The sequence below is a fragment of the Sciurus vulgaris genome, assembly GCF_902686455.1.
Source record: "Sciurus vulgaris genome assembly, chromosome: 3".
Taxonomy (NCBI): Eukaryota; Metazoa; Chordata; class Mammalia; order Rodentia; family Sciuridae; genus Sciurus; species Sciurus vulgaris.
In genome coordinates, this window is record NC_136463.1 from 35,851,380 (window position 1) to 35,872,333 (window position 20,954).

The window sequence follows — 20,954 nt, forward strand, 5'->3', positions numbered from 1 at the left end:
GAAATAACCTCTAGCAAAAATCAAAGCCAGGACATTGCCACATAAAACATGGTCCAGTGTTGGGGGCAGGGTGGGGGTAGATCAGTAGTACAGCACTTTTCTAGCATATGTGGGGTTCTGAGTTTTATTCCATGGCACTGAAAAAAAAAAAAAAAAAAAAAAAAAAAAAAAAAGAAGAAGAAGAAAGATGAAAACTAAAACCAAACAAACAAAACATAGTCTAAACACGAAACTGTAAAACTTTTTTTTAAAATCTCACAAAGATTTAAGGTAGTGCCTTGGGGGAATATTTAGTTAGACAAAAGTGTCTTTAAGGAGATTAAAGGTGTATCTCATATTTGCTCAATAAAATGATATAGCATCTAGGAAGCTTCAGGGCATTGTCCCTCAGCCATCTCATTTGAAACCCAAGGGAGAGAAGGGCTTTCCTAAAAAAGATCTGTGGATGTGACTTCAACCTAATGGAGTGAACCCCAATAAAATGCACAAAGACCTATCAGATTTTTTAAAAATACATATACAAAAATATTGTCACCTTGAACAAAAAGGGGTGGAGATAGTACAAAATGAAAAGAGGGCTTTGTACTCTCCAGTTTGACAGGCAAGAAAGATGTTGAGAAAGGCTGGGGATGTGGCTCAGTGGGTGAGCACCTGCCAAGCAGGTGTGAGGCCCTGGATTTGATCACCAGCATCACAAACAAACAAACAACAACAACAACAAAAAACCCACACCCAGTCCTGAGAAAACTCCTCAGTGACAAACATGGACTATCTTCCAGAAAAAGGAAAGATGAGCTGGGCACAGTGGTGCTCATCTGTAATCCCAGTGGCTTGGGAGTCTGAGGCAGGAGGATCAAGAGTTCAAAGTCAGCTTCAGTGGTTAAGAGCCCCTAAATTCAATATCCGGTACGCCTTGCAAAGAAAAAAAAAAGGACGATTCAAGTCCCCGTAACATACAGCAGAGAACCAAAGAGAATTATTCCCAGGTCTTGAACTTAATGAACTTTCAATATTTGCTCACCTGAATTTCAGAATGGAAATGGACCCGCAACTCCTTTGTGTCTGACATTTTCTTGCTTTTTGAAGCAGGAATATAACCTGTTACACCTACCTGTCATTGTATGTTAGGTGTATGAAGGGGCAGATAAATTGCCTCTTCAGTTTCACAGATAAATAGGAATAGTATTCAAGGAGTAGTACTTAAGGAACAGCACCCAAGAAGCCTCTGCTGCTCTGATTCAGATAATGAGATTCTGGGCTTCAAGCTGATGCTATGAGATGAGACTTTTGGTGACTTAGGGAGGAAGTGGGTGTATTTTGCATGAGGAAGAGACATGAATCATTGGGACCAGAGGGTGGATTGTGGTAGTTAGCCTCCCAGATAGCCAGTCCTTAATTATCCTTGCCTCCTGGCATTTATACCCTTGTGTAGCTCCCGCTACACACACCTGTATCACAAGTTGGTCTCTGTGACCAATAGCATGTGACAGAAGTGATGGTTTGTAATATATGAGATTAGGTTACAAAAAGACTGTGGTTTCTATTTGGTCTTTCTTTTTTTCTATTTCTGTATCTTGGAATATTGTGTTGGAGAAACAAGCAGCCATGTTGTGTACTGCTCCAAGCAGAGGTTTGCCCGACAGAAAACTGAAGCTTCTGACCAAAGGAATTGGGTCCTGCCATGGACCATGTAAATCAGCATGGAAGTGAATTCTTCACCCTACTGTAGCCTTGAGATGACTGCAGCCCCAACCAAAATCTTTACTATAACCTCATTAAAGCACCTAAGCCAGAACCCACTGGCTAAGTCACCCTCAGATTATTAAATTTTAGAAACTGCGTGAAATAATAAAGTGCGTGTTGTTTCATAATGTGAAATTTTCAGGTAACTTATTGTGTAGCAATAAATGACAAATACATCAGAGCCCGGGAGCCAGGATGGCCCAATGAAAGCAAGAACCACAAAAGGGACTTTCTGTCTGTAATTGGAGTCACAAAGAAAATGCAGTCAATACCAGGAATATTGCCCAAAGCACAGGGAGAGGAAGAAAAAGGGTGCCTCCTTATGGCCCCTCATCTGCTACTCATGCTTCCATTGGCCAAACCAAACCACAAAGAAATTGATAAGGAAGGGAGCCTGATTTATTCCCAAAGAGCAGGCTCTTGCAATGCAGAACAGAGTGGGAGGGGAAATGAATCTGAGAATAAATAGGCAAATTACCAGGACAACCAAGAAGCGCTCCCCACCCCATCCTTTTTTTTGGGGGAGGGGGTTCTGGGGGTTGAACCACCCAGGAATGCTTTACCACTGAGATATAGTCTTTGTTTTTTTGTTTGTTTGGTTTTTGTTTTTGGAGACAGGGTCTCACTAAGTTGCCGAGGGTCTTGAAAAGTTGCTGAGGCTGGCCTTGATCTTGCCAACCTCCTGTTTCAGACTTCAGAGTCAATGGGATTACAGGTCTGTGACAACTTGCTGGTGCCCAAGAACTCCTTTTACATAGAATCCCCAATAAACATCCTTCAGAACCTTAACCTAAGATTCCAGCTGGGGAAATACCAGCCTAAAATCTCTGCAAGATCATGGCACGCACCTATAATTACAGTGACCCAGGACTGAGACAGGAGGATCCCCAGTTCAAAGTCAGCCTCAGTAATTGAGAGAGGCCCTAAGCAACTTAGCAAGACCCTGTCTTAAAATAAAAAAAGAAAAAGAAATGGGAATGTGACTCAGTGTTATAACGCCCCTGGGTTCAATCTCTGGTACAAAAATAGAAAAGAAAAAAAAAAATCTCTGCAAGACCAAATCTTATTTATCAACTGAGATTAAGTTTAAATGCAAAGTTCTTCTCTACTAAACTTTCCTTCCTCATTACCTAGGGTAGTCTCCTAGGTAGAATGCCACAGCATTCTAAAACATAACTTTCAGTTATTCAGTTTATGTCTTATTTTCTGAGAATTTATATGCTTCTTGAGGGTCAGGTCTATTTCTGAGGTGCTGTGGCTTATTGTCCCATCTCCGCAGCACCTAGCCTAGAACCTTGCACATAATAAATATCAATATGTATTAAGTGAATGAGAGTGATCGAATACCAAAACCAGAAGTAGAGATGGCATAAAACTCTCGCTTATGTTATTATTAATTACCTTACAAACTGTTAGTAAAATTAAGAGGTTCTAGTAATCTTTTCTTGGCTAGTCATGTTTTTTGAACTCCTCTGAACCTTTTCTTTGAGGGAAGAGAACAATAAAATTGCAAACCAGTTGGTTTCTGGGTAGGAATAATTATCCTGTGAGACCAAAGTCCTGCCTGGACTATTTTTGCTAGCAGGAGGAATAGGTTCAAAGGACTGTACTTATCTGCTCTCTCAGCTTCGGCCACTCAGAAAAATCATCTGTTCAATAAGAAAAGAATGCTCAACAGTTTGCGAAAGTGATTTCCTCTACTTTCCCACCTTTCTTGCTGATGCCTTGACAGAGGGAATAAATGGGAAACAGAAAGGATGTTTTTAGACAAGTTTCTCTTAATTAGTTCAGTCCCCTTCACTTCCTGCCTGGATTACCACAGTGCCCCCAACAAGTCTCCTGGTATCTTGTTTCTAAAAACAAATCTTAGCTCCATCACTCTCATGTTTAGTCTTTCAATGGTTACTCATTCTCTTCTGGATAAAATCCAAACTTTTCATGATTCGACCCTGGGATTACTTCTCCAGTCAACTCTTTTCCCACTGATACTGAGCTGTCCAGTCCTCCCCCTCTTTCTTCTCAGCCTCTTTTTCCCCTCCCTCATCAATCTTTCCCTGGTTCAACCCAACTCATCCTTCAAGATTTAGTTTCAACTGTCCCCCCAGGAAGTACCTTTTGAGCTCTCCTGATATATTAGGCTCCCTAAGCATGCTTTAAAGACCTCCTTTGCCTCAGGCAAGCTGCTCTCTAAACCTAAGTATCTCAATCTAGAAACTTGACCTATTATAGTACTTACCTCAGAAGCTTTGTGACAAAGATACTTAGCACCCTGACTGACATATATTATGTGTCACATATTTGATATTAAGTCGTAGAATCCAATCTCTTTATCATATTTGAGAAAATAGAGATCCAGAGTGGCTCAATGGCTGACTGGAAGAGAATAAAGTTGGGGAAGGGGAATGTCTGACTTGATTATGAAGGTTTACAAATCTAATTTCAGAGTAAGGAAATTAGGAGAACTGACTTCAAATTTAATGTTAAAATGAAACATTTGAAGTAAAACTTGAGGTTGAGAGTAGCTGCTACCTACTAAGAATGGCAACTCGGAGCAACTCTGGAGACAATTCAGGATATTTGACACATAGAATTGAAGTGTATCCTTAATTGTCTTAAATGGTTGATTTACTTTGTTTAGATCTGCTCATTTCTATAGTCAATGAAGTAGTGTGTGTACAATCACTAAATAAAAAAATTTTTTTTAACTTCTAAGTTTTTTTTTTTCCTATTAAATTAAGTACAACATTAAACCATCCACATGACCTTAAGAAAATCAATACTGTCCCTAGGCTCAAGACCACTCACTACACAGTTTAATTGGTTCCTTAGCTTTCAGCTTTGTTCTCTAGACTTGAACTACCCAACATGTCACATGTGGCTGTTGGGCACTTGAAATTTTTTTACTTTAAGTAAAAAAAACACATGAATTTTTGAAGGTTTGGTTAGAGGGAAAAAAAAAGGATTGCAAACTATCTCACTAAAATTTTTATATTGACTACATATGAAATGGTATAATCTCTGGCATATCAGGATAATAAAATATATAATTAATATAAATCTAACTTTTTATTTACTTTTTTAATGTGGCTACTGAAAAAAATCATTGTAGTATTTATTTAGTTCTCATATGTTTCTATTGGACTGTTCTGCTCTAGACCTTGCAATTTTTCAAAATCAGATTGGGGCATTAGCCCTGAGGTGAGGCATGGACTTTTCCTGGACTTTTGTCTCTAGGATGTGACTGTGACCAAGAAGGAGGTCATCTAGTAGTTTATAAGCCAGTGCGTCCATCATCCCATTCAGAATGAAGTCTTTAAAAGGCTAAAGAAGTTAAGAAATTTTAAACATAGATCACTGAGTGGAGCCACATTTCAGAGTAGAAAATAATAGATGATTAATGACACAAGGCTTCCTCTAAATTTTTTCACTGGTTCTCCTTTTTTTTTGGTGGTGGTATGGGGTTCAAACCCTGTGACTCTCACATTTTATTTGGCTTCTTTCTTTTAATCATTGCAACAACTCTAACAATCAGTCTTTCTTCCTCCTCCTCCTCCTCCTCCTCCTCCTTCTTTTTCCGTACTGGGGATTGATCACAGGGGTGCTTTACACTGAGATATATCCCCAACCGTTATTATTTTTTTCATTTTGAGGCAGGATCTCACTAAGTTGCTGAGGCTGGCATGGAACTTGCAATCCTCTTAACTTAGCCTCCCAAGTTCCCAGGCATCTACCTCTGTGCCAGTTTTTGAGCTATTCTTATGTACCCAAATAAAAATGGATAAATCAAAGTTAGGAAGTTAACCTGGGTAGAGTTTTGACCCCTATTAGTCTACTTTGTCCTGGTGCATCATATCTAGCAAGATTTTTTTTTAAAAGCAGTACTAGAGATTGAACCCAGGACTTCACGCATGCTATGTAAGCACTGAATTCACTGAACTACATCCCCAGGCCCTTACGTAGCATTATAGGTTTCTTGAATATCCTCTATCTTGTCTATAAATGACCAGCCATGCACTAGACGGTCAATAAATGTGTGTAAATTCTCTCTCTATATGAACTCAACTGTGAGGAAACAAATATATGGGAAATACATCAAAATATTAAAAGGTAATTACTTATGATGCTGTTATGGGCATTTTTTTGGTAGTGTACATTTAAAATTTTTACCTTTATACTTTTATCTTTCAAACCTCTGAAAATGTGTGTGTACACTTTGTACTTATTTACATTTCCATCTCTTTTAAATCCCATATACCTGTCTCCACACATGCATAACCTCTCTAGTCATCAACATCCCCTGCCAGAGTATTATATAGTTTTTAACAACTGATGACTCTACATTGCCCCATTACTTTCTATTGCCCAAAGTTCCCATTTCCATTACTTTTTAAATCACACAGAATATCATTTTAACAGATGTAAATTCCTGACAGGTTCTCCATGGGCTGATACTGCTCTCTTCTCCTCTCCTCCATATGAAGTTTCCATTTCCCTCACTCTTGAGGTCCTTGTCCTCCACTTTGCTTCGTCCTTCCTTCTCTCAACTTTTCTTCTCTCTCCCCCTCCCCACTTCTGCTCCTTTCCATAATCCTTAGAGTTTTTCTTCTCAGGGACTTCCTCCCTTCTGATCTTCTGTCTTTCCCTTCTTTTTGAGAAGACTGACATTCAAATGAAAGGCCCAAATTTATTCCCCACTTGTAGGTTTCAGGCAAATTCTACCTGCCACTGGGGTCCTGAGGAAGGTGCTCAAGTTAGGTGGTGGGGGTACTGGGGGGAAAACCAAGGAGGATGGGTACACTTCAGATCAGGAGAGGGGGAGGATATAAGAATCTTTCAGGCTGAGGAAAGCAGCAGAACAAAGCCCTGAGGGTTCTCTCAGGGAAAGAGAAATGAGCAGAGGAGCTCTTATTAGGTCTGGGGATCCCTGTCTCCTGGTGCTGGCACTCAGTTATAAAGGATGCCGACCTTAGTTGATTTGAGCTCCTGGATTGAATTAGTCCTGGTTGTATAATTGACTTTGATATGTGGCCTTTGGATCTGAATTGGGTTTAACAAGATTTAACTGCTTCAAAGGGCTTTATAAGAATTCATTTTATCCTTCAAATCTGATTTCAAATGCTACCTACTTTATGACGCCTTCTCAACCTTGATGCTCCTTCTCTAGTGCTCCTATTGTTGATACATTTTGATATATACCTTATTCAAGCAGTTATTCCTATTGTGCCTTATCTTATTCTATAGGAAATATTTCCTTTATTGTTTCTCCAGAAATTTTGTGGAATAGGCAGGTATCTTACTAATATTTGTGTACCAGGCCTAGTACGGACTAGAAACATTCAATCAAGCCAGCAGGTACTCAAAAATGACTTTAAAAATGATATTAATCACTGGGCAGAGTGGTGCACACCTGTAATCCCAGAGGCTGGGAAGGCTGAGGCAGGAGGATTGCAAGTTCAAAGCCAACCTCAGCAACATAGGGAGGCTCTAAGAAATTTAGGGAGACCCTGTCTCAAAATAAAAAATAAAAAGGACTGGGAATGTGCCTCAGTGGTTAAGTGCCCCTGGCTTCAATCCCTGGTACTCCCTCCCAAATTATATTAGTAGTTAACATTAACCAAGCACTCTGCCTACATTGTTTCATTCACCAGACACTTTAGGAGAAATGTACTTTTATTATTCCCAATTTATAATAACTCAAAGTAAAATAAATTAATTTGATGTGAGGTCAAATTTGATCTAAAGTCAATGAAAAAATGGCAGAATTTTTTTTTTTTTTTTTAACAGGTTTCTGGCTTCAAGCTCTGGACTTTTAACCAGGACAGATGCACAAATGGATGAATGATGACTGCTTTTCATTCAGTGTCTAAAGAAGCGATATAGAAGAGTCTTTTTATTCTACGGAGATAATTATCACTTAAAATTATTTTAATAATTTTAATAATTTAAATAATAATTTAGATGTTTCTATCTTCCAAATCTTCTTTTTTCTCCTTCCTTCTTTTATTACTCTGAAACTCTCAAGGAAAATGTTTTGAATTCTTACATTGAAGTGAAATCCAACCAAGAACAAAATGTTTTATGGGATAGGGAACCAACGTTTTATTTGGTTCTCACTTTACCAAATAAATTTGTAAATTTACAAGTATCATTCATTTGTAAATTTATAAGTATCTAGCACCCACTGTGTTAGCAACCTTTTTAGGCACTAGAGAGATAAAGGTAAACAAAACAAAGTCCCGATTCTCACATGGCAACTTTACATTCAGGAGTTCACTTGCCATTCACAGTAACTACATGAGGTAAAGATGACCACAATAGTAGATGACTCTTTCCAATGCTTATCTGTGCCAAGCACTCAGCTACGGGCTTAATCTGTATTATCTCATCACAAGGAGCCTGCGAAGTGGAGTATGTTTTTCCCATTTTTACAGTTGAGGAAACTGAGACACAGAGTTAAGTGAGTGGCTCAAGCTTTGAACCCAGTCTGGCCCTAATTTCCAGGCTGTTGCGCCCACAGCTATATTGTTTTGTTTATGTGTCTTTCTTCATATGACAACTTTTCACCCAGATCCTCCGACACTCAAGTCCGGGGATTTGCGCCGCACGTCTCATGAAATAAATGGAAATATCTCGGAATTAATGCCAACTTTCTTTCTCAAAGAATTCAAACTGATTTTATGTCATCTTCACACATTTTGGAGTGAAGCCTCCTGTACTTTGCATTCCCCGCCAGGAGAAAGGGCCAGGGCCTGGGTCATTTCACACTGGCTGGGGCACCCAGCAGATGGCGCTATCACAGTAGCACCAGCTGCCTGCCCGGTCCCCGGGGCTCACCGCCTCGGCCGAAAGCTTCCCGGCCCTCCCTCACTCCCTTCTCTCCCCCCCTCCCCACGGAGCCCGAGCCCACGTGACCTCAAGACGGCCAATGGGCGAACAGAGAGGGCGAGCTGGTCCCTGTGGCCGCCATTAAAGCGAAGGGAAAACCCGTGAATTCGGATTAAAGGGGGAAAAACACCGCCCGCTGGGCCCACAAAATGGGGGAGAATACGGCGTCCAGGCTGTGAGGCCGCGGGAGAGCAGACGTTAGGCAGGCTCGGCCCAGGGACAACACGGAGACACAACCTGAGAATGGACTGAGCCCGCAGACGCCGCCACCACCTCCGCCACTGAGGAGACTCTGGGCTTGAGGACATCGCCGCTGCCGGGCCGGGGGCCTGGGCTTCTCTCTGGGTTCTCGCCCTTCCCGCCCCTTCGCGGGCGCCTGCCCCCGGGGAGAACCCTCCAGGGCTTGGGCTTTGCCAACTCAGACTCTATTTTGATTATTTATTGTGTAATTTATTATTTTTCTCGTGGAAGGGGCACACGTCCCCTCGGTCCCCCGGAGAGGGACGAGCGTCCGCGGGCTCCGCAGTCCGGCCCGCGGGACGAGCGCAGCGCGGCCCTCCCGCCTCCGGCCCTCGGCCCCGGGCGGCTGGGTGCCGGCCGGGCGGCGGGGGCTGCTCGCGGCGGCGGGGGGGTGGGTGGGGAGGGCGGGCGGCCCGGCGGCCTCCTCTTCCACCGCCCCCCCAACCACCACCCCCCCGCCCTCCCCGGTGTCTGTGTTTCTCTCTCTGGTCGGAGGCGGCGGTAATGGCGGATGGTGGGTTGTGGCGCCGGCGGCGGCTGCTGTGAGGGACGATGAGTTCCTCCTTCGTGGCGAACGGGGCCAGCCTGGAAGATTGTCACTGTAACCTCTTCTGTCTGGTGAGTGCCGGGGCGGCGGGCGGGGGCTGCGGCGAGTGGGCGGTGGGGGAGGGGGCCTCGAGGTGCGCCCTTGGGCCGTGGGGGAGGGGGTCCGGGTCGGATCCAGATGCCAGAGTCCCCGGGCTAGGCCCAGCCGGAGCCCGCGCCCTGCGACGCTCGGCGGCCAGCCCCGGGAGGCGGCACTCACTCACCCACGTCCTGGGCTCTGCTGGAGGAGCGCTGGCTTTTTTTCTTGTTTCGGTCTCCCCCGCCCCCCCACGGTAGTCTTGTCTTCAACTTGGATTCCTTATCTGGCAGGACACTAACATTTCCCTGTTTCTTGCTTAACTCTCGCTTTTCTCCCTGTTGACTGTGTCCGCTTCTGCACACTTTACATGGTTGCCTTTACTTCGCTGTCTTCCGACCTTATCCTGGTGATTTGGTTTCCCCCAATAAATAGGACCCCGGGATTTATGCGTTCAAAACCTTTCGTTTCATGTATTTTTGTGTGAGTCAAACTAATCCCGAGTTAGTGCCTTCCTTGGTGACTTCAGATTTTTGTGTAAAAACCAGTAGATGCCATTTCATGTTTTCTTTTTAAACTTTGAAAACAGTTTGCCATTTTGACAATTTCAAGCCATCTTGCTTTTATTAGAACATTATGTTTTTGTGAAAGTGGAGGGACTAATGGAGGAGGTGCAGTGGTTTTGCACCAAACGTTTCTATATTTGTCTGTTTTGCCTGTTAAAGAATATTTTCAGCAGGCTGCTCCCTGTTTTATTGGAATGAAAAGTCTGGGGAAGCTAGATGCAGGGATTACAGTTGTGTAGGTTGCTCCAGGTTTAGTAACATCCAACAGTTAGAAGACTTTCAAAAGTGCCAGCTGTTGCAAATATCAAGTCCAGAATTGGGCCATAGCTCAGCTTCGTCAATGACTTAAAAGTTGGAGTGACTTTTAAAAAAAATTTTCCTGTGCTGTGAGAAATATCAAGAGTATATGATAGGTAAGCGAAGTGGGCGGAGCTCAAGTAGTCGGCAAGTGTAAACTGCCAGTCATGTATCAGCAGTTTCATTTTTGGCATCTTATGCTTTTTCTTTTTAAGTGAAGTTGTTGAATTCGCTTTGATGAATTTCTTTCATGATGCTAAATGGAGATCGTGAATGCACTTAACCTATTATAAAATGTTAGTTTTCTTGACAGTGTTTATTAATCAGCATCTCTTCAGATGTAATGAGACATAGAGCAGGTTTAACATTTCTGTCTTCACCACCCGGATCTATTTTTGGTACTTTTAGGATCAGGTTCTTGGAAGATAGTCTAACACAAATATGACAGTTCTTTGGGAGCAGCTATTTGACTTTTCCTGAAGAGGTGTGTGAGTGAAGAATTACCAGGGCTTTTTTAAAGGAATTATTCAGATGTCTTTTTTCTTTAAAGCCGTGACTTCTGTAAACCTGGAGTGATGAGTGTAAGAATTAATTGTTGGTGCGAAGTTTGATGCCAAGAAACAAATGTGACCAGTTAGGTTAGAATTTAAGACAGAGGAAATATTTACTCTGTGCAGTATTAAAGTACATACTTTTATTTAATGTTCCTCTTGAGACGCATTGTGTTTGTTGTGCTGTTCAGTGGCATGTTGGTGTTAATTTTTAACTTTTTTTTTTCCTTAAATTCTTGGTTGTCGAATTATTAGAATTATTTAAAGGTTTATTGTTGGTCATAATCTGCTTTCAGTGTCTTAAGCATGCATTGAAAAATTTTAATGTCTTGAAATCGGGGACTTCGTATTGAATGCTTTTGACTTTGAGTGAATGTGCAGTAATAAAAAATCATACTTTCTTTTCTTTAGGCTGACTTGACAGGAATTAAATGGAAAAGATATGTATGGCAAGGTCCAACTTCTGCCCCTATTCTGTTTCCGGTGACAGAAGAAGACCCCATTTTGAGCAGTTTTAGTCGCTGTCTTAAGGCAGATGTACTTGGTGTTTGGCGTCGAGATCAAAGACCTGGAAGAAGAGAGTTGTGGATATTTTGGTGGGGTGAAGACCCCAATTTTGCTGATCTTATTCACCATGACTTATCAGGTGAAAATAATTTATTATTTTTAGCCAGTGATTTAACAACACCGTGTACTTTTCCCAAAATATTGTTTGTATTACAAATTAAGGTGTTCTTTATGTGTGTGTGTGTATGTGCATGTGTCTGGGTGCACCAGTGTTAGATAACAAAGCCAGATAAAAATACAGCTTTACATTGCATTTTACCAATATTTTATTTGAATTATTCATGTGTGTTATGGGAGGCTTTATTTATTCTTCCCCTGCCCTGGGGATTGACCCAGGGCTTCCTGCATCCTAGGTAAGTGGTGTAGCACTGATCTATACCCTCAGTTGTATGGGAGGCTTTGTAAGCTTTGAATAACTTTCTCCTTCCATCACATAGCTTCCTTCCTTAATTTCTCACAGATGGTTAGGGCCCAAAGAAGGCATGTTATATTAACCTAAGAAACATTGAATCTGGGAACATAAAGTTTTTAACATAGTTATATAGTACTTTTGAAGCCAAGTGTAACTCAATTTGGAGTCAGTTCTGCCACTGCTCTCTTTTGAATGAACATGGAGACGTTTTAGGAGTATCTAGAAATGTAGCTTCTTCTGGTATATTTTTCAAGATATATAGTTATTTTGTTATTGTTATTTGCTTGTGAAGGAATATGTTAATTTTGTTATTTTTGGAAAGTGACTCTTTTAGATACTGTTACATCAAAGATAATGAGACAAGTGCTAACTTGTTTAGCTTTTATAGGACAGAAGGTCATAATCTGGAAGATTACACAGATAATTTTGTGAGCAAATCAGTGATCACTTTCTTCTTATTTCTTATTTTCTCAACTTTTAGGACCAAATGCTACTTTAGAAAGAAAAACCATAGCTCTATTCATGTAATTACTGAGACTTGTGTTTACTTTAGACTGTAAGAGTCTGTTAACTGAATATTTGATGATAGAAATGTAAATGATTAGTTGAATGCTTCAAGAAGTCAAATATTTCAGCCAGCTAATTCAGTAATGATCTTTAACAGTTAAATTTAGGATTTTTAGATCATTTATTTTATTTTTTTTAATGTATTTTTAGATATACATGACCGTAGAGTGTTTTGACATATTATACGTACATGGAGTATAACTTATTCTAATTAGAATCCCATTCTTAGGGTTGTACATGATGTGGAGTTTCACTGGTGGTGTATTCATTTATGAACATAAGAAAGTTATGTCTGACTAATTTTAGATCATTTTTAAAAAGCATTCTTATTTGAAATTGAGCACTCTGAAGATTTCTGTTATTGTCTGACCTGTAGGATTTGTTATATTTTGAAATGAGATGTAGTTCAGGTGTCTGTATCTTGAACTAGTCCTTAGTAAAACCAATTTTTTTTTTTTTTTGTACCAAGAATTAAACTTAGGGGCACTTAACCAATGAGCCACATCCCCAGCCCTTTTTTATATTTTAGTTTCTGAGGCTGGTTTTCAACTTGTAGTTCTCCTGCCTCAGCTTCCTGAGCCGATGGGATTATAGGCATGTGCCACTGTGTCTGGCTCAGGAATGTGTGTGTTATATGTTTGTTTCGATGATGGCTTTTTACCTTCTCGTGAAAACATTTTTCAGTGTTCTTATTTTTGAGAGTGTTTGCAGTTCTTTTATGATAAAGCTTTTCAACTTTTCTAGCTTTCCTAAGATGACCTACCAGCGTCTAAACCTGGTTTTAAGTAAATAATACAGTTCTAAATACGTAAAATGATGTTTGTATATGTGTATATATACATGTATGATACATATATGTCAGGATTTAAAATTCCTAGTAGTTTTTAGCAAGATGATGCTTCCTGATTTTCATGCCAAAAGCTAAGCCTACCAATTTCCTTTTTCTTTCATTGACTTGGGCATATGTGAGTTATTTTGATCTCTAAGTGATCATTAAAAAAGACACTTGACTAAAATGTGTGGAAAGTTTTTGTTTGTTTTTTGTGGTGCTGGGACTTGAACCCAGGGTCTCATGCATGCTTGGCAAGTGCTGTACCACTGAGCTACGTCCCCAGCAGCATTACAGTATTATCAACAACTTTGAATTATCCAAAATTACAGTTTATCAATACTTTATAGTAGTCTGTTAATATTAAAAATCTCTAATAGTTTATGGATAGTCTGTTAACATTGTAAATCTCCAAACAGTTGGCCAAGAGTGTATAGCTCAGTGATCGGGCACTTGCCTAGCTTGTATGAGGTCCTAGGTTCAATATCCAGTAACAGACACACATACAACCCAAACAACTATAATGCTGATTTGTGGGTTTTGGCCTTTAAGTTGAGAGAACATCTGAACAAACCTTTAAAAAAAAAAAAAAAAAAGATATACATTTTGTGGAATCGAAGATACTTTTTGATGTATAGTATTTAGTTTTACCATAGAAAGACTAAATTTTAAAAGTGAAAAGCCTGTTAAAGTTAAATGTGAGTCTGGGATTGTGACTCAGTGGTATAGCACTTAACCTGACGTGTGAGGTACAGGGTTCGATTCTCAGCACTGCATACAGATAAATTAAAAAAGGTTAAATGTGAGCTGTTTCCATGTAGGCTGTTAAAACACTGCAGTGTGCAGACATTGTTTCCTTCTGGGTTTTTTTTATCAGTCAGCTGTGTTTTCTGTAATGAAATTGGATTACAGTTTTAAAAATTTCTTCTTTAGTTAATTTAGGATTTTAGCATAATTTTTTAAAATAACACCCATACTGTAAGATAGATATTGATCCTTGAATGTGTTGAAAGCAATTTGGGGAGATTAAATTTTAGTTGTCAGATTTTGCTGAATGCTGTTAAATAGTAAATAACTTTTAAAATGTATCAAAGTGGAAATGATTGAAATAGTAAAACCAAATACAATTAAGAATAGTATGTGAACATATTTACTGTTCCAAAGCCTGTCCTGTACTATTACAGTTTACATATTCAGTGGTATTTATATTTTAGCTTTTTTGTTTGTTTTAACCTGTCATTTACTTTAGAATGTTGTTACTTAAATCAAACATATCTTAATAATAATCTCTTTGCAGATGGAGTATATTTATCTTGCCCTCTTCCCCCCCCCCCCCCCCCCAGGGACATTGTCTGCCTCCCTTTTGGGGTAATTAGTCAGTCTCTTCCCCCACCCCCCCTTTCTGTGTGTGTCTCTCTCTCTCTCTCTCTCTCTCTCTCTCTCTCTCTCTCTCTCTCTCTCTCTCTCTCACCCTCTCACCTTTTTTCATTTCTTTCCATCTGTGGCACTGTATTCCCTTCTTTTAAGCTCCCCTGAGAAGAGAGCAGCTGGACAGTAGGAGTGGCATCAGCTGCAGGAGGCAATTCTGAGTTCCAAGTGGAGGTGTAGCACTGAGGAAAGGGGAACTGGAAGGACCCAGGTGGCAACTAAAAAGCTGATTAATTTAGCTTGAGCCTGCTCTTCACAGGCAGAGTCCTTCTGTTTGGTTCAGCACCTAACACATCTTGTTACTGAAATGTTTGTGATTATGGTGATGATGATACTTACCCTTTTTTTCTTTTGGTGGGGAGAAGGGAAGTTATTTCTTTTTGCAAAGAAGACTAGAATTTTCAGTTATTCTTTTTTAAATACTTTTTTTAGTTGTAGATATACACAATACAGTTTATTTTTACATGGCACTAAGAATTGAACCCAGTGCCTCACATGTGCCAGACAGGCGCTGTACCACTGAGACTTGACCCCAGCCCATAGAATTCTGATTTTCTAACCGAAATGTTCAGTTGCTTAACCCCCTTGTCATCTTTGTGTCACCCATAGTATATTTTTAAAAATAAACTTTTAAGATAGTTTTATATTTAAATAAAAGTTATAAAGGTTATATTTACATAAAATTTATAAAGGGAGTATAGAGTTTCTGTGTAACTCAGTTTACTTTATTGTTAATATCTGTATTAGAATGATGTGTTTTTCACAACTAATGGACCAATATTGATGCTTTATTATTAACTAAGGTATATCTGTGTTTTATCTGGGTTTCTTTTTTTTTTTTTTTTTATGTTCTTTGTCTGTTGTAGCATGCTAGCTAGACTGCTGCATTTTGGCAGTTCTGAGGAATCTAGTCAGGTTCCAAAGTACATGTTAATTTCATCTTCTCATGTCACTTAGCACTTATTTTGAGTCATCTTCCTTTCAAGTTTAACTGATGTGTAGAAATAGAATATAAACTCATTTTATTGCTAATTAGTAAAGATTAGTTACAGCATACCAAATCTGATTTTATGCATACTTTAAACCCTCACTCATTTTGTAGCAGTCGTCTGTACTGTTGAGCAAAGTAATTTGTATTAAGATCAGATGATTTTTGAATTAGGATTTGTTCTGTCTAGTTTTAGTCTAACTACAATATTCCAGAAAGATATTTGTTAAAAAAAAAATTTCCTGTATTTGAAAACCGAACATAATTTTTAATTAAATTTTGTAGCAAAAAGAATTTTTTTTTTTTTTTTTTTTGTACCAGGGATTGAACACAGGGGTGCTTAATTGCTGAGACTGGCCTTGATTGGACTCCTCCTGCCTCATCCTCCCGAGTCACAGGCAGCAAATTTTATTTAATGGTTGTGTGATTTTGGGGGAAAACTATAAAATTGGTCGTGGGAAAAATCTTAGCTCTAGTCCTCCAGTCAAAAATGTCAAAAATCTCTAGTAGGCGGCACCGATTGGTTCTTTTTTTTTTTTTTTTTTCCGATTGGTTCTTTCAAGTGTACTGCAGAGCAAGATTGTTCCATTTTCATTTGTTTGTCCTTGAAGAAGAGTTTTCTCTGTACTTTTATTCTGCTTCTCTCTCTCTCTCTCTCTCTTTTTTTTTTTTTTTGAAATGAATTCTCATTATGTTGTGCAGGCTATCCTCAAATTTGAGGCTCTCCTACCTCAGCCTCCTGCGTAGTTGGAATCACAAAACATGTTAGTGCATTCAGCTTGTATCCTAACTCTTTTGGAATTGCTGTTCTCATTGACTTTTTTCTTCCCCTTAAAAACAAAAACTACTCCCAAGTTAGCTGTGATGAGGCTCTCAGAGGAAAATGGCACTATGAGAACTAAAAAACAGACACAATCAGCTCTAAAAATATTTCTTCTTTTTCCTAGTTCTTGGGGTCTCTATACTGGATTTTATCAGTCTATCCAAATATTCTTATTATATCAGAATTCCATCATAATGCATATAACTCAAATTTTAAGTAGGCCATTGTTCCAAATTTAATTTTGGATGCTGTTATTGAAGGATATTAATTATAGTGGACTTTAACTATGTGACAGCTTTTAACAGAAGCCAACTGTAGTAGTTATAGTGCTAGCCAAACTTAAAAAATTGTTTTGTGCCTTAGGTGGCCTAGAGAGTTAATTCATTAATGTCTAATGTAAAATTTACTTGTGACCCAGTTCTTTATTTTGGCTAGTCTTTTAGGTGGTAACTTCATTTACTGTATTTCTTGTGAGGACTGTCCTTTTTGAAAAAGCAAGGAAGTGTATCAGACATTCAAACCAAAGATAACAATCAACATATCAGGCTGTTTTTAAATTAAAAATGTCTAGGTTTTGCCGTAAATAAATAGTACTGTGAACTGAAGGCACTCAGTAGTATTTGTTGAATGAATTGATTATGAATGAGAAATTATTGTTCAAAACAAGCACTGATAAGACATTGCATTTCTCTTTATTTTTTTGGGGAATACATAGTATTTTTCTACCATGCTAAATGTTGAATCATTCCTTCTGTATTCATTAGTGTATATTATATTTTAATAGTTTAGCAGAATTATGTAGGAAGAGATTGCTTTTTAATATCAGTTGGTATCATGGAGATATTTAAAGATGTCAGGTTTGAGAAAAACGATGAGTAATGGGTGTTTTAGCTTTTTTGGTTTTGATTTTCATTTTGTTGATAGAGAACTATTTTGAGGGCCTGTGACACACTTTGACACCACTATAATTTGTAGCCTCAGAAAAAACATGGTAATCAAATTTAGCATTTGAATTTTTGTGTTAAATTCTGCAAATAAGTGCTTTGTAAAAATTTTCAAGTGACACTGATGATTTAAAAGTTACAATGTTAATAGCAGTGGAAAATTATTAAAAACAAAACTATTTTCTATGGGGATACAGATATAAGGGAAGGAAAACAAAGGCATTAAGCAGACTTTTTTCATTAGCGTATGACAGATTAAGTTCAAAAGAGCTAAGTAAAGATTTGCCATGTGTTCCCTTTTCCTTCTCCTTCCTGTTATAATACTGGTGTTGAGATTCAAGAACCTCTTTTATTTAGTGTAAGGTTCATATTTCTAATGTCTTAGGGGGTTGGTTGTACCATTTCATATATTATATATGTGAGTTCATGTAGAAAGTACCTTATGGTTATTGCGAAATCAAAATATTAGAAACTTGGCTCAGTCGGCTTCTTGTTTCTAAGTGACACTCTCCTTAAAACAAAATCAAAAGCCTTCAAACTTTTCATGGAGTGTTGTTAGGACTTTAGCAACAAAAAAATGAAATTCTATTACTTTAGCGTAGTGGTTGCTTAGTCACATGCCATGTAGGTGAAGATATACTTCAGAGATTTGTTGGCTTTGGAAAACCCCTTCAGGTGGGCTTTACTCCTCTGTTTTATGTATAATGTTTATTTAGTATCAATGAGAATTGTATGCATTGAGGGGGGCACGAGATGCCCGCCTTACGGCATTAAGTTTACCTGAGTTTCTTTAGATAAAATCAGAGTAGGGAAGGAGAAATGCTTTAAAATTAATACTGATTGCTTCCTAAACCACATTTAGTATTCTTTAAATCATTTAGCTGCAAGTTTGACTGCAATGGATTTCTTTAAGTTAAAACTATAACATTTTCAGAATTTTATGTGAAAATTTATATATAACTTAATGTTCCAAAGATTTTTTAATTGTTTCAAAGGAATTCACAATCTGTTGGAATGGTGTTTCATGAACCACAACTCTGTTTTGGGAAATAAAGCAAATTCATTTTGAAGTTTTAAATTGATAATTTATTTGAGGATTATAGCAACTGTATAACTTTGATATGTATAATAGCAACTATGTGTCTTGGGTCTTTTATTTAAAACATACCCAAAGTTAAGAAAAACTTCTGTTAACAGGCTGCTTGTGTGGGACAAATGTTAAAACCATCATACTTCTTAGAAGGTAGGGATTTTTGAGGTAGATGATTACAAAGGATACTTAATAAATCATAAAGAGGTTAAGAGATGGAAGATATTCCCTATATAATATTACTGGAATTTGAAACATATATTTCTAGGAATAATAAGTCATAATTTGAGGTAAAAGTTTTAACAGCTATTTAATTTTTAAATAAGGTCCTCAGTAAGCTGAAAGCAGAGTAAGATTTTTTCCTTAGCAACTCAGAAATTCATGATCTAGACCTTTAACTAATTAAAGTCACTGAGTGCCAATTTCCTTTTTTCCTTGCCTAATACTTTCTTTAATAAAATGAAACCTGGAAGCATTTTAACTTTAAATGGAAGTTGATAAGTGTCTCTTCCATAGAATGTGAAGAAGTTTTCTTATTTGATGTTAATGCTTAATACTAATGTCTAAACATTTTTTTCCAACTCTCAAGTATTGTCATTTTTCTAAAGCTTCTTTTTGAAAAACTTAACTTTTTAGAAAAACCAGTTAGTTGCTTTGAAAGAAACCCTTGAAAGAACAATACAAAATCATCATTAACCTTTGTAATGGCACAGTTTCTAGTGCAGTTAAAGTTCACTGACATTATTCTTTTTAGTTGTTGTTTATTATACTCATTTCTTGTATAAACTCTGAATACTATGTGCTGTTCTTAATACATCTCTTTTATTCAAAAGCTCATAGTGTATGTTATTCTTCTGTAGGTTAGTAAATGCTTTTATTTTTATTTTTATTTTTTTGTTGTCAATGGACTTTATGTATTTTTACATGGTGCTGAGAATCAAACCCAGGGCCTCACTCATTTGAGGCAATCACTCTACCACTGAGCCACAACCCCAGCCCAGTAAATGCATTTTTATAATAAATGTTATCTCATTTTATTTTTACTTAGTTGAATGAAGATGATCCATATTTAGGAAATAGTTATAAAGTTATAAAGGGAAGATATTTAATTATATTGAATTAAACAATTTAGAAATATGACAAAATTTAAAATGCTAAAGTGTTATGATTATATGTAGTGGGTTTCATTGGATGCTTTGTTGTAGATAGGAAATGGATAGAGGGAAAAAATTTTTTTCTGAACTACATTCCAACTTATCTCCAAATGACTTATTTATTTGGTAGGTTAACTTGGAGTGATTAATAGATTTGCTACCAAAAATTGAGGCTATATAGTTAGTGAGGATAGCTTTAACTTCATGCCAGAAGTGCCTTAAATCTTTAAATTTCTTCCCTTAGTAAAGGATCTTGTACTGAATAATAATCATGGAAATCATTTGCCTAAAATGAGACCGAAGGTAGCTGATAATGCATTGCTTGTTAGGCTCTGTGTCAGTGACTTTCTTTTTATTCGTCACTTAGTTTTATAGTTGAGTTGTGGATTAGAATGCCAATGGACATGAAATGTTTTGAGTTTAATTATTAATTGGCAAGTGTTTTTTTTTGGAAGTGGGGGCAGGTTGAATAATTGGAAGAATTAGGAGAAGGTAACTAATAAGTGAGCCAGTTTAGAAATTGGCATCATAGAATGTTTAACATTTTCAAAATTATACAAGCAGATGTACTTTTCATTGATAGAGAAATCAAGTCAGTATATTTATAATATCATTACCATATTTTACATTGTGCAGATAATCTTTGGGCAGTATGATAGAATGCATGGCACTCAGGCTTTCTACTTAGGGAGTAACTTTCAAAACTAAAAATTTAATGTCTAGAGATATATTGAGTGTTGTAGTTTAATTTTCTGAAGTAGAGTAGGGATTGTGAATATAGAATTTAAACTGTAAACTTTTTTACTGCTTTACTTTTTGCTTCCTTTGTTTCTTTTTTAGAAGAGGAAGATGGAGTGTGGGAGAATGGACTTTCCTATGAATGCCGTACTCTGCTTTTCAAAGCAGTTCACAATCTGTTGGAACGGTGTCTAATGAACCGGAACTTTGTACGTATTGGCAAGTGGTTTGTAAAGCCTTATGAAAAAGATGAAAAACCTATAAATAAAAGGTAAGCTGTCTTATTTAACTATTTTGTATTTCTTTAGGTTTGTTAATTTTTATAACTACAGAGAATGTAGAATAAAACAAGCTAATATCTAATGCACATGTTCAGGAGGTTAACTTTAGCAAAGCACTCTAAGTATTCTATTTTTTTTCTCTTTTTCCTTTCTTTTCTTTTTTTTTTTGCCCTGCTAGGGATTGATCTCAGAGCATCAAATGCCAGCATGGATCTTTGCCACTGAGCTA

At 37.9% G+C, this 20,954-nt stretch overlaps 1 protein-coding gene across 3 annotated transcripts in view; it reads left to right on the forward strand.

The window, feature by feature from the left end:
- Positions 1 to 8,673: 8,673 nt before the first annotated feature.
- The window catches only part of MED13 (mediator complex subunit 13), a 95,158-nt gene continuing 82,877 nt past the window's right edge, over positions 8,674 to 20,954 (forward strand). For all 3 annotated transcript variants that reach the window (XM_079131338.1, XM_079131339.1, XM_079131340.1), the window contains exons 1-3: positions 8,674 to 9,486; positions 11,316 to 11,550; positions 20,547 to 20,715. In XM_079131338.1, the coding sequence (XP_078987464.1) occupies positions 9,421 to 9,486; positions 11,316 to 11,550; positions 20,547 to 20,715 (470 nt within the window). In that variant the 5' untranslated portion in view covers positions 8,674 to 9,420. The remainder of the gene's footprint in view (positions 9,487 to 11,315; positions 11,551 to 20,546; positions 20,716 to 20,954) is intronic.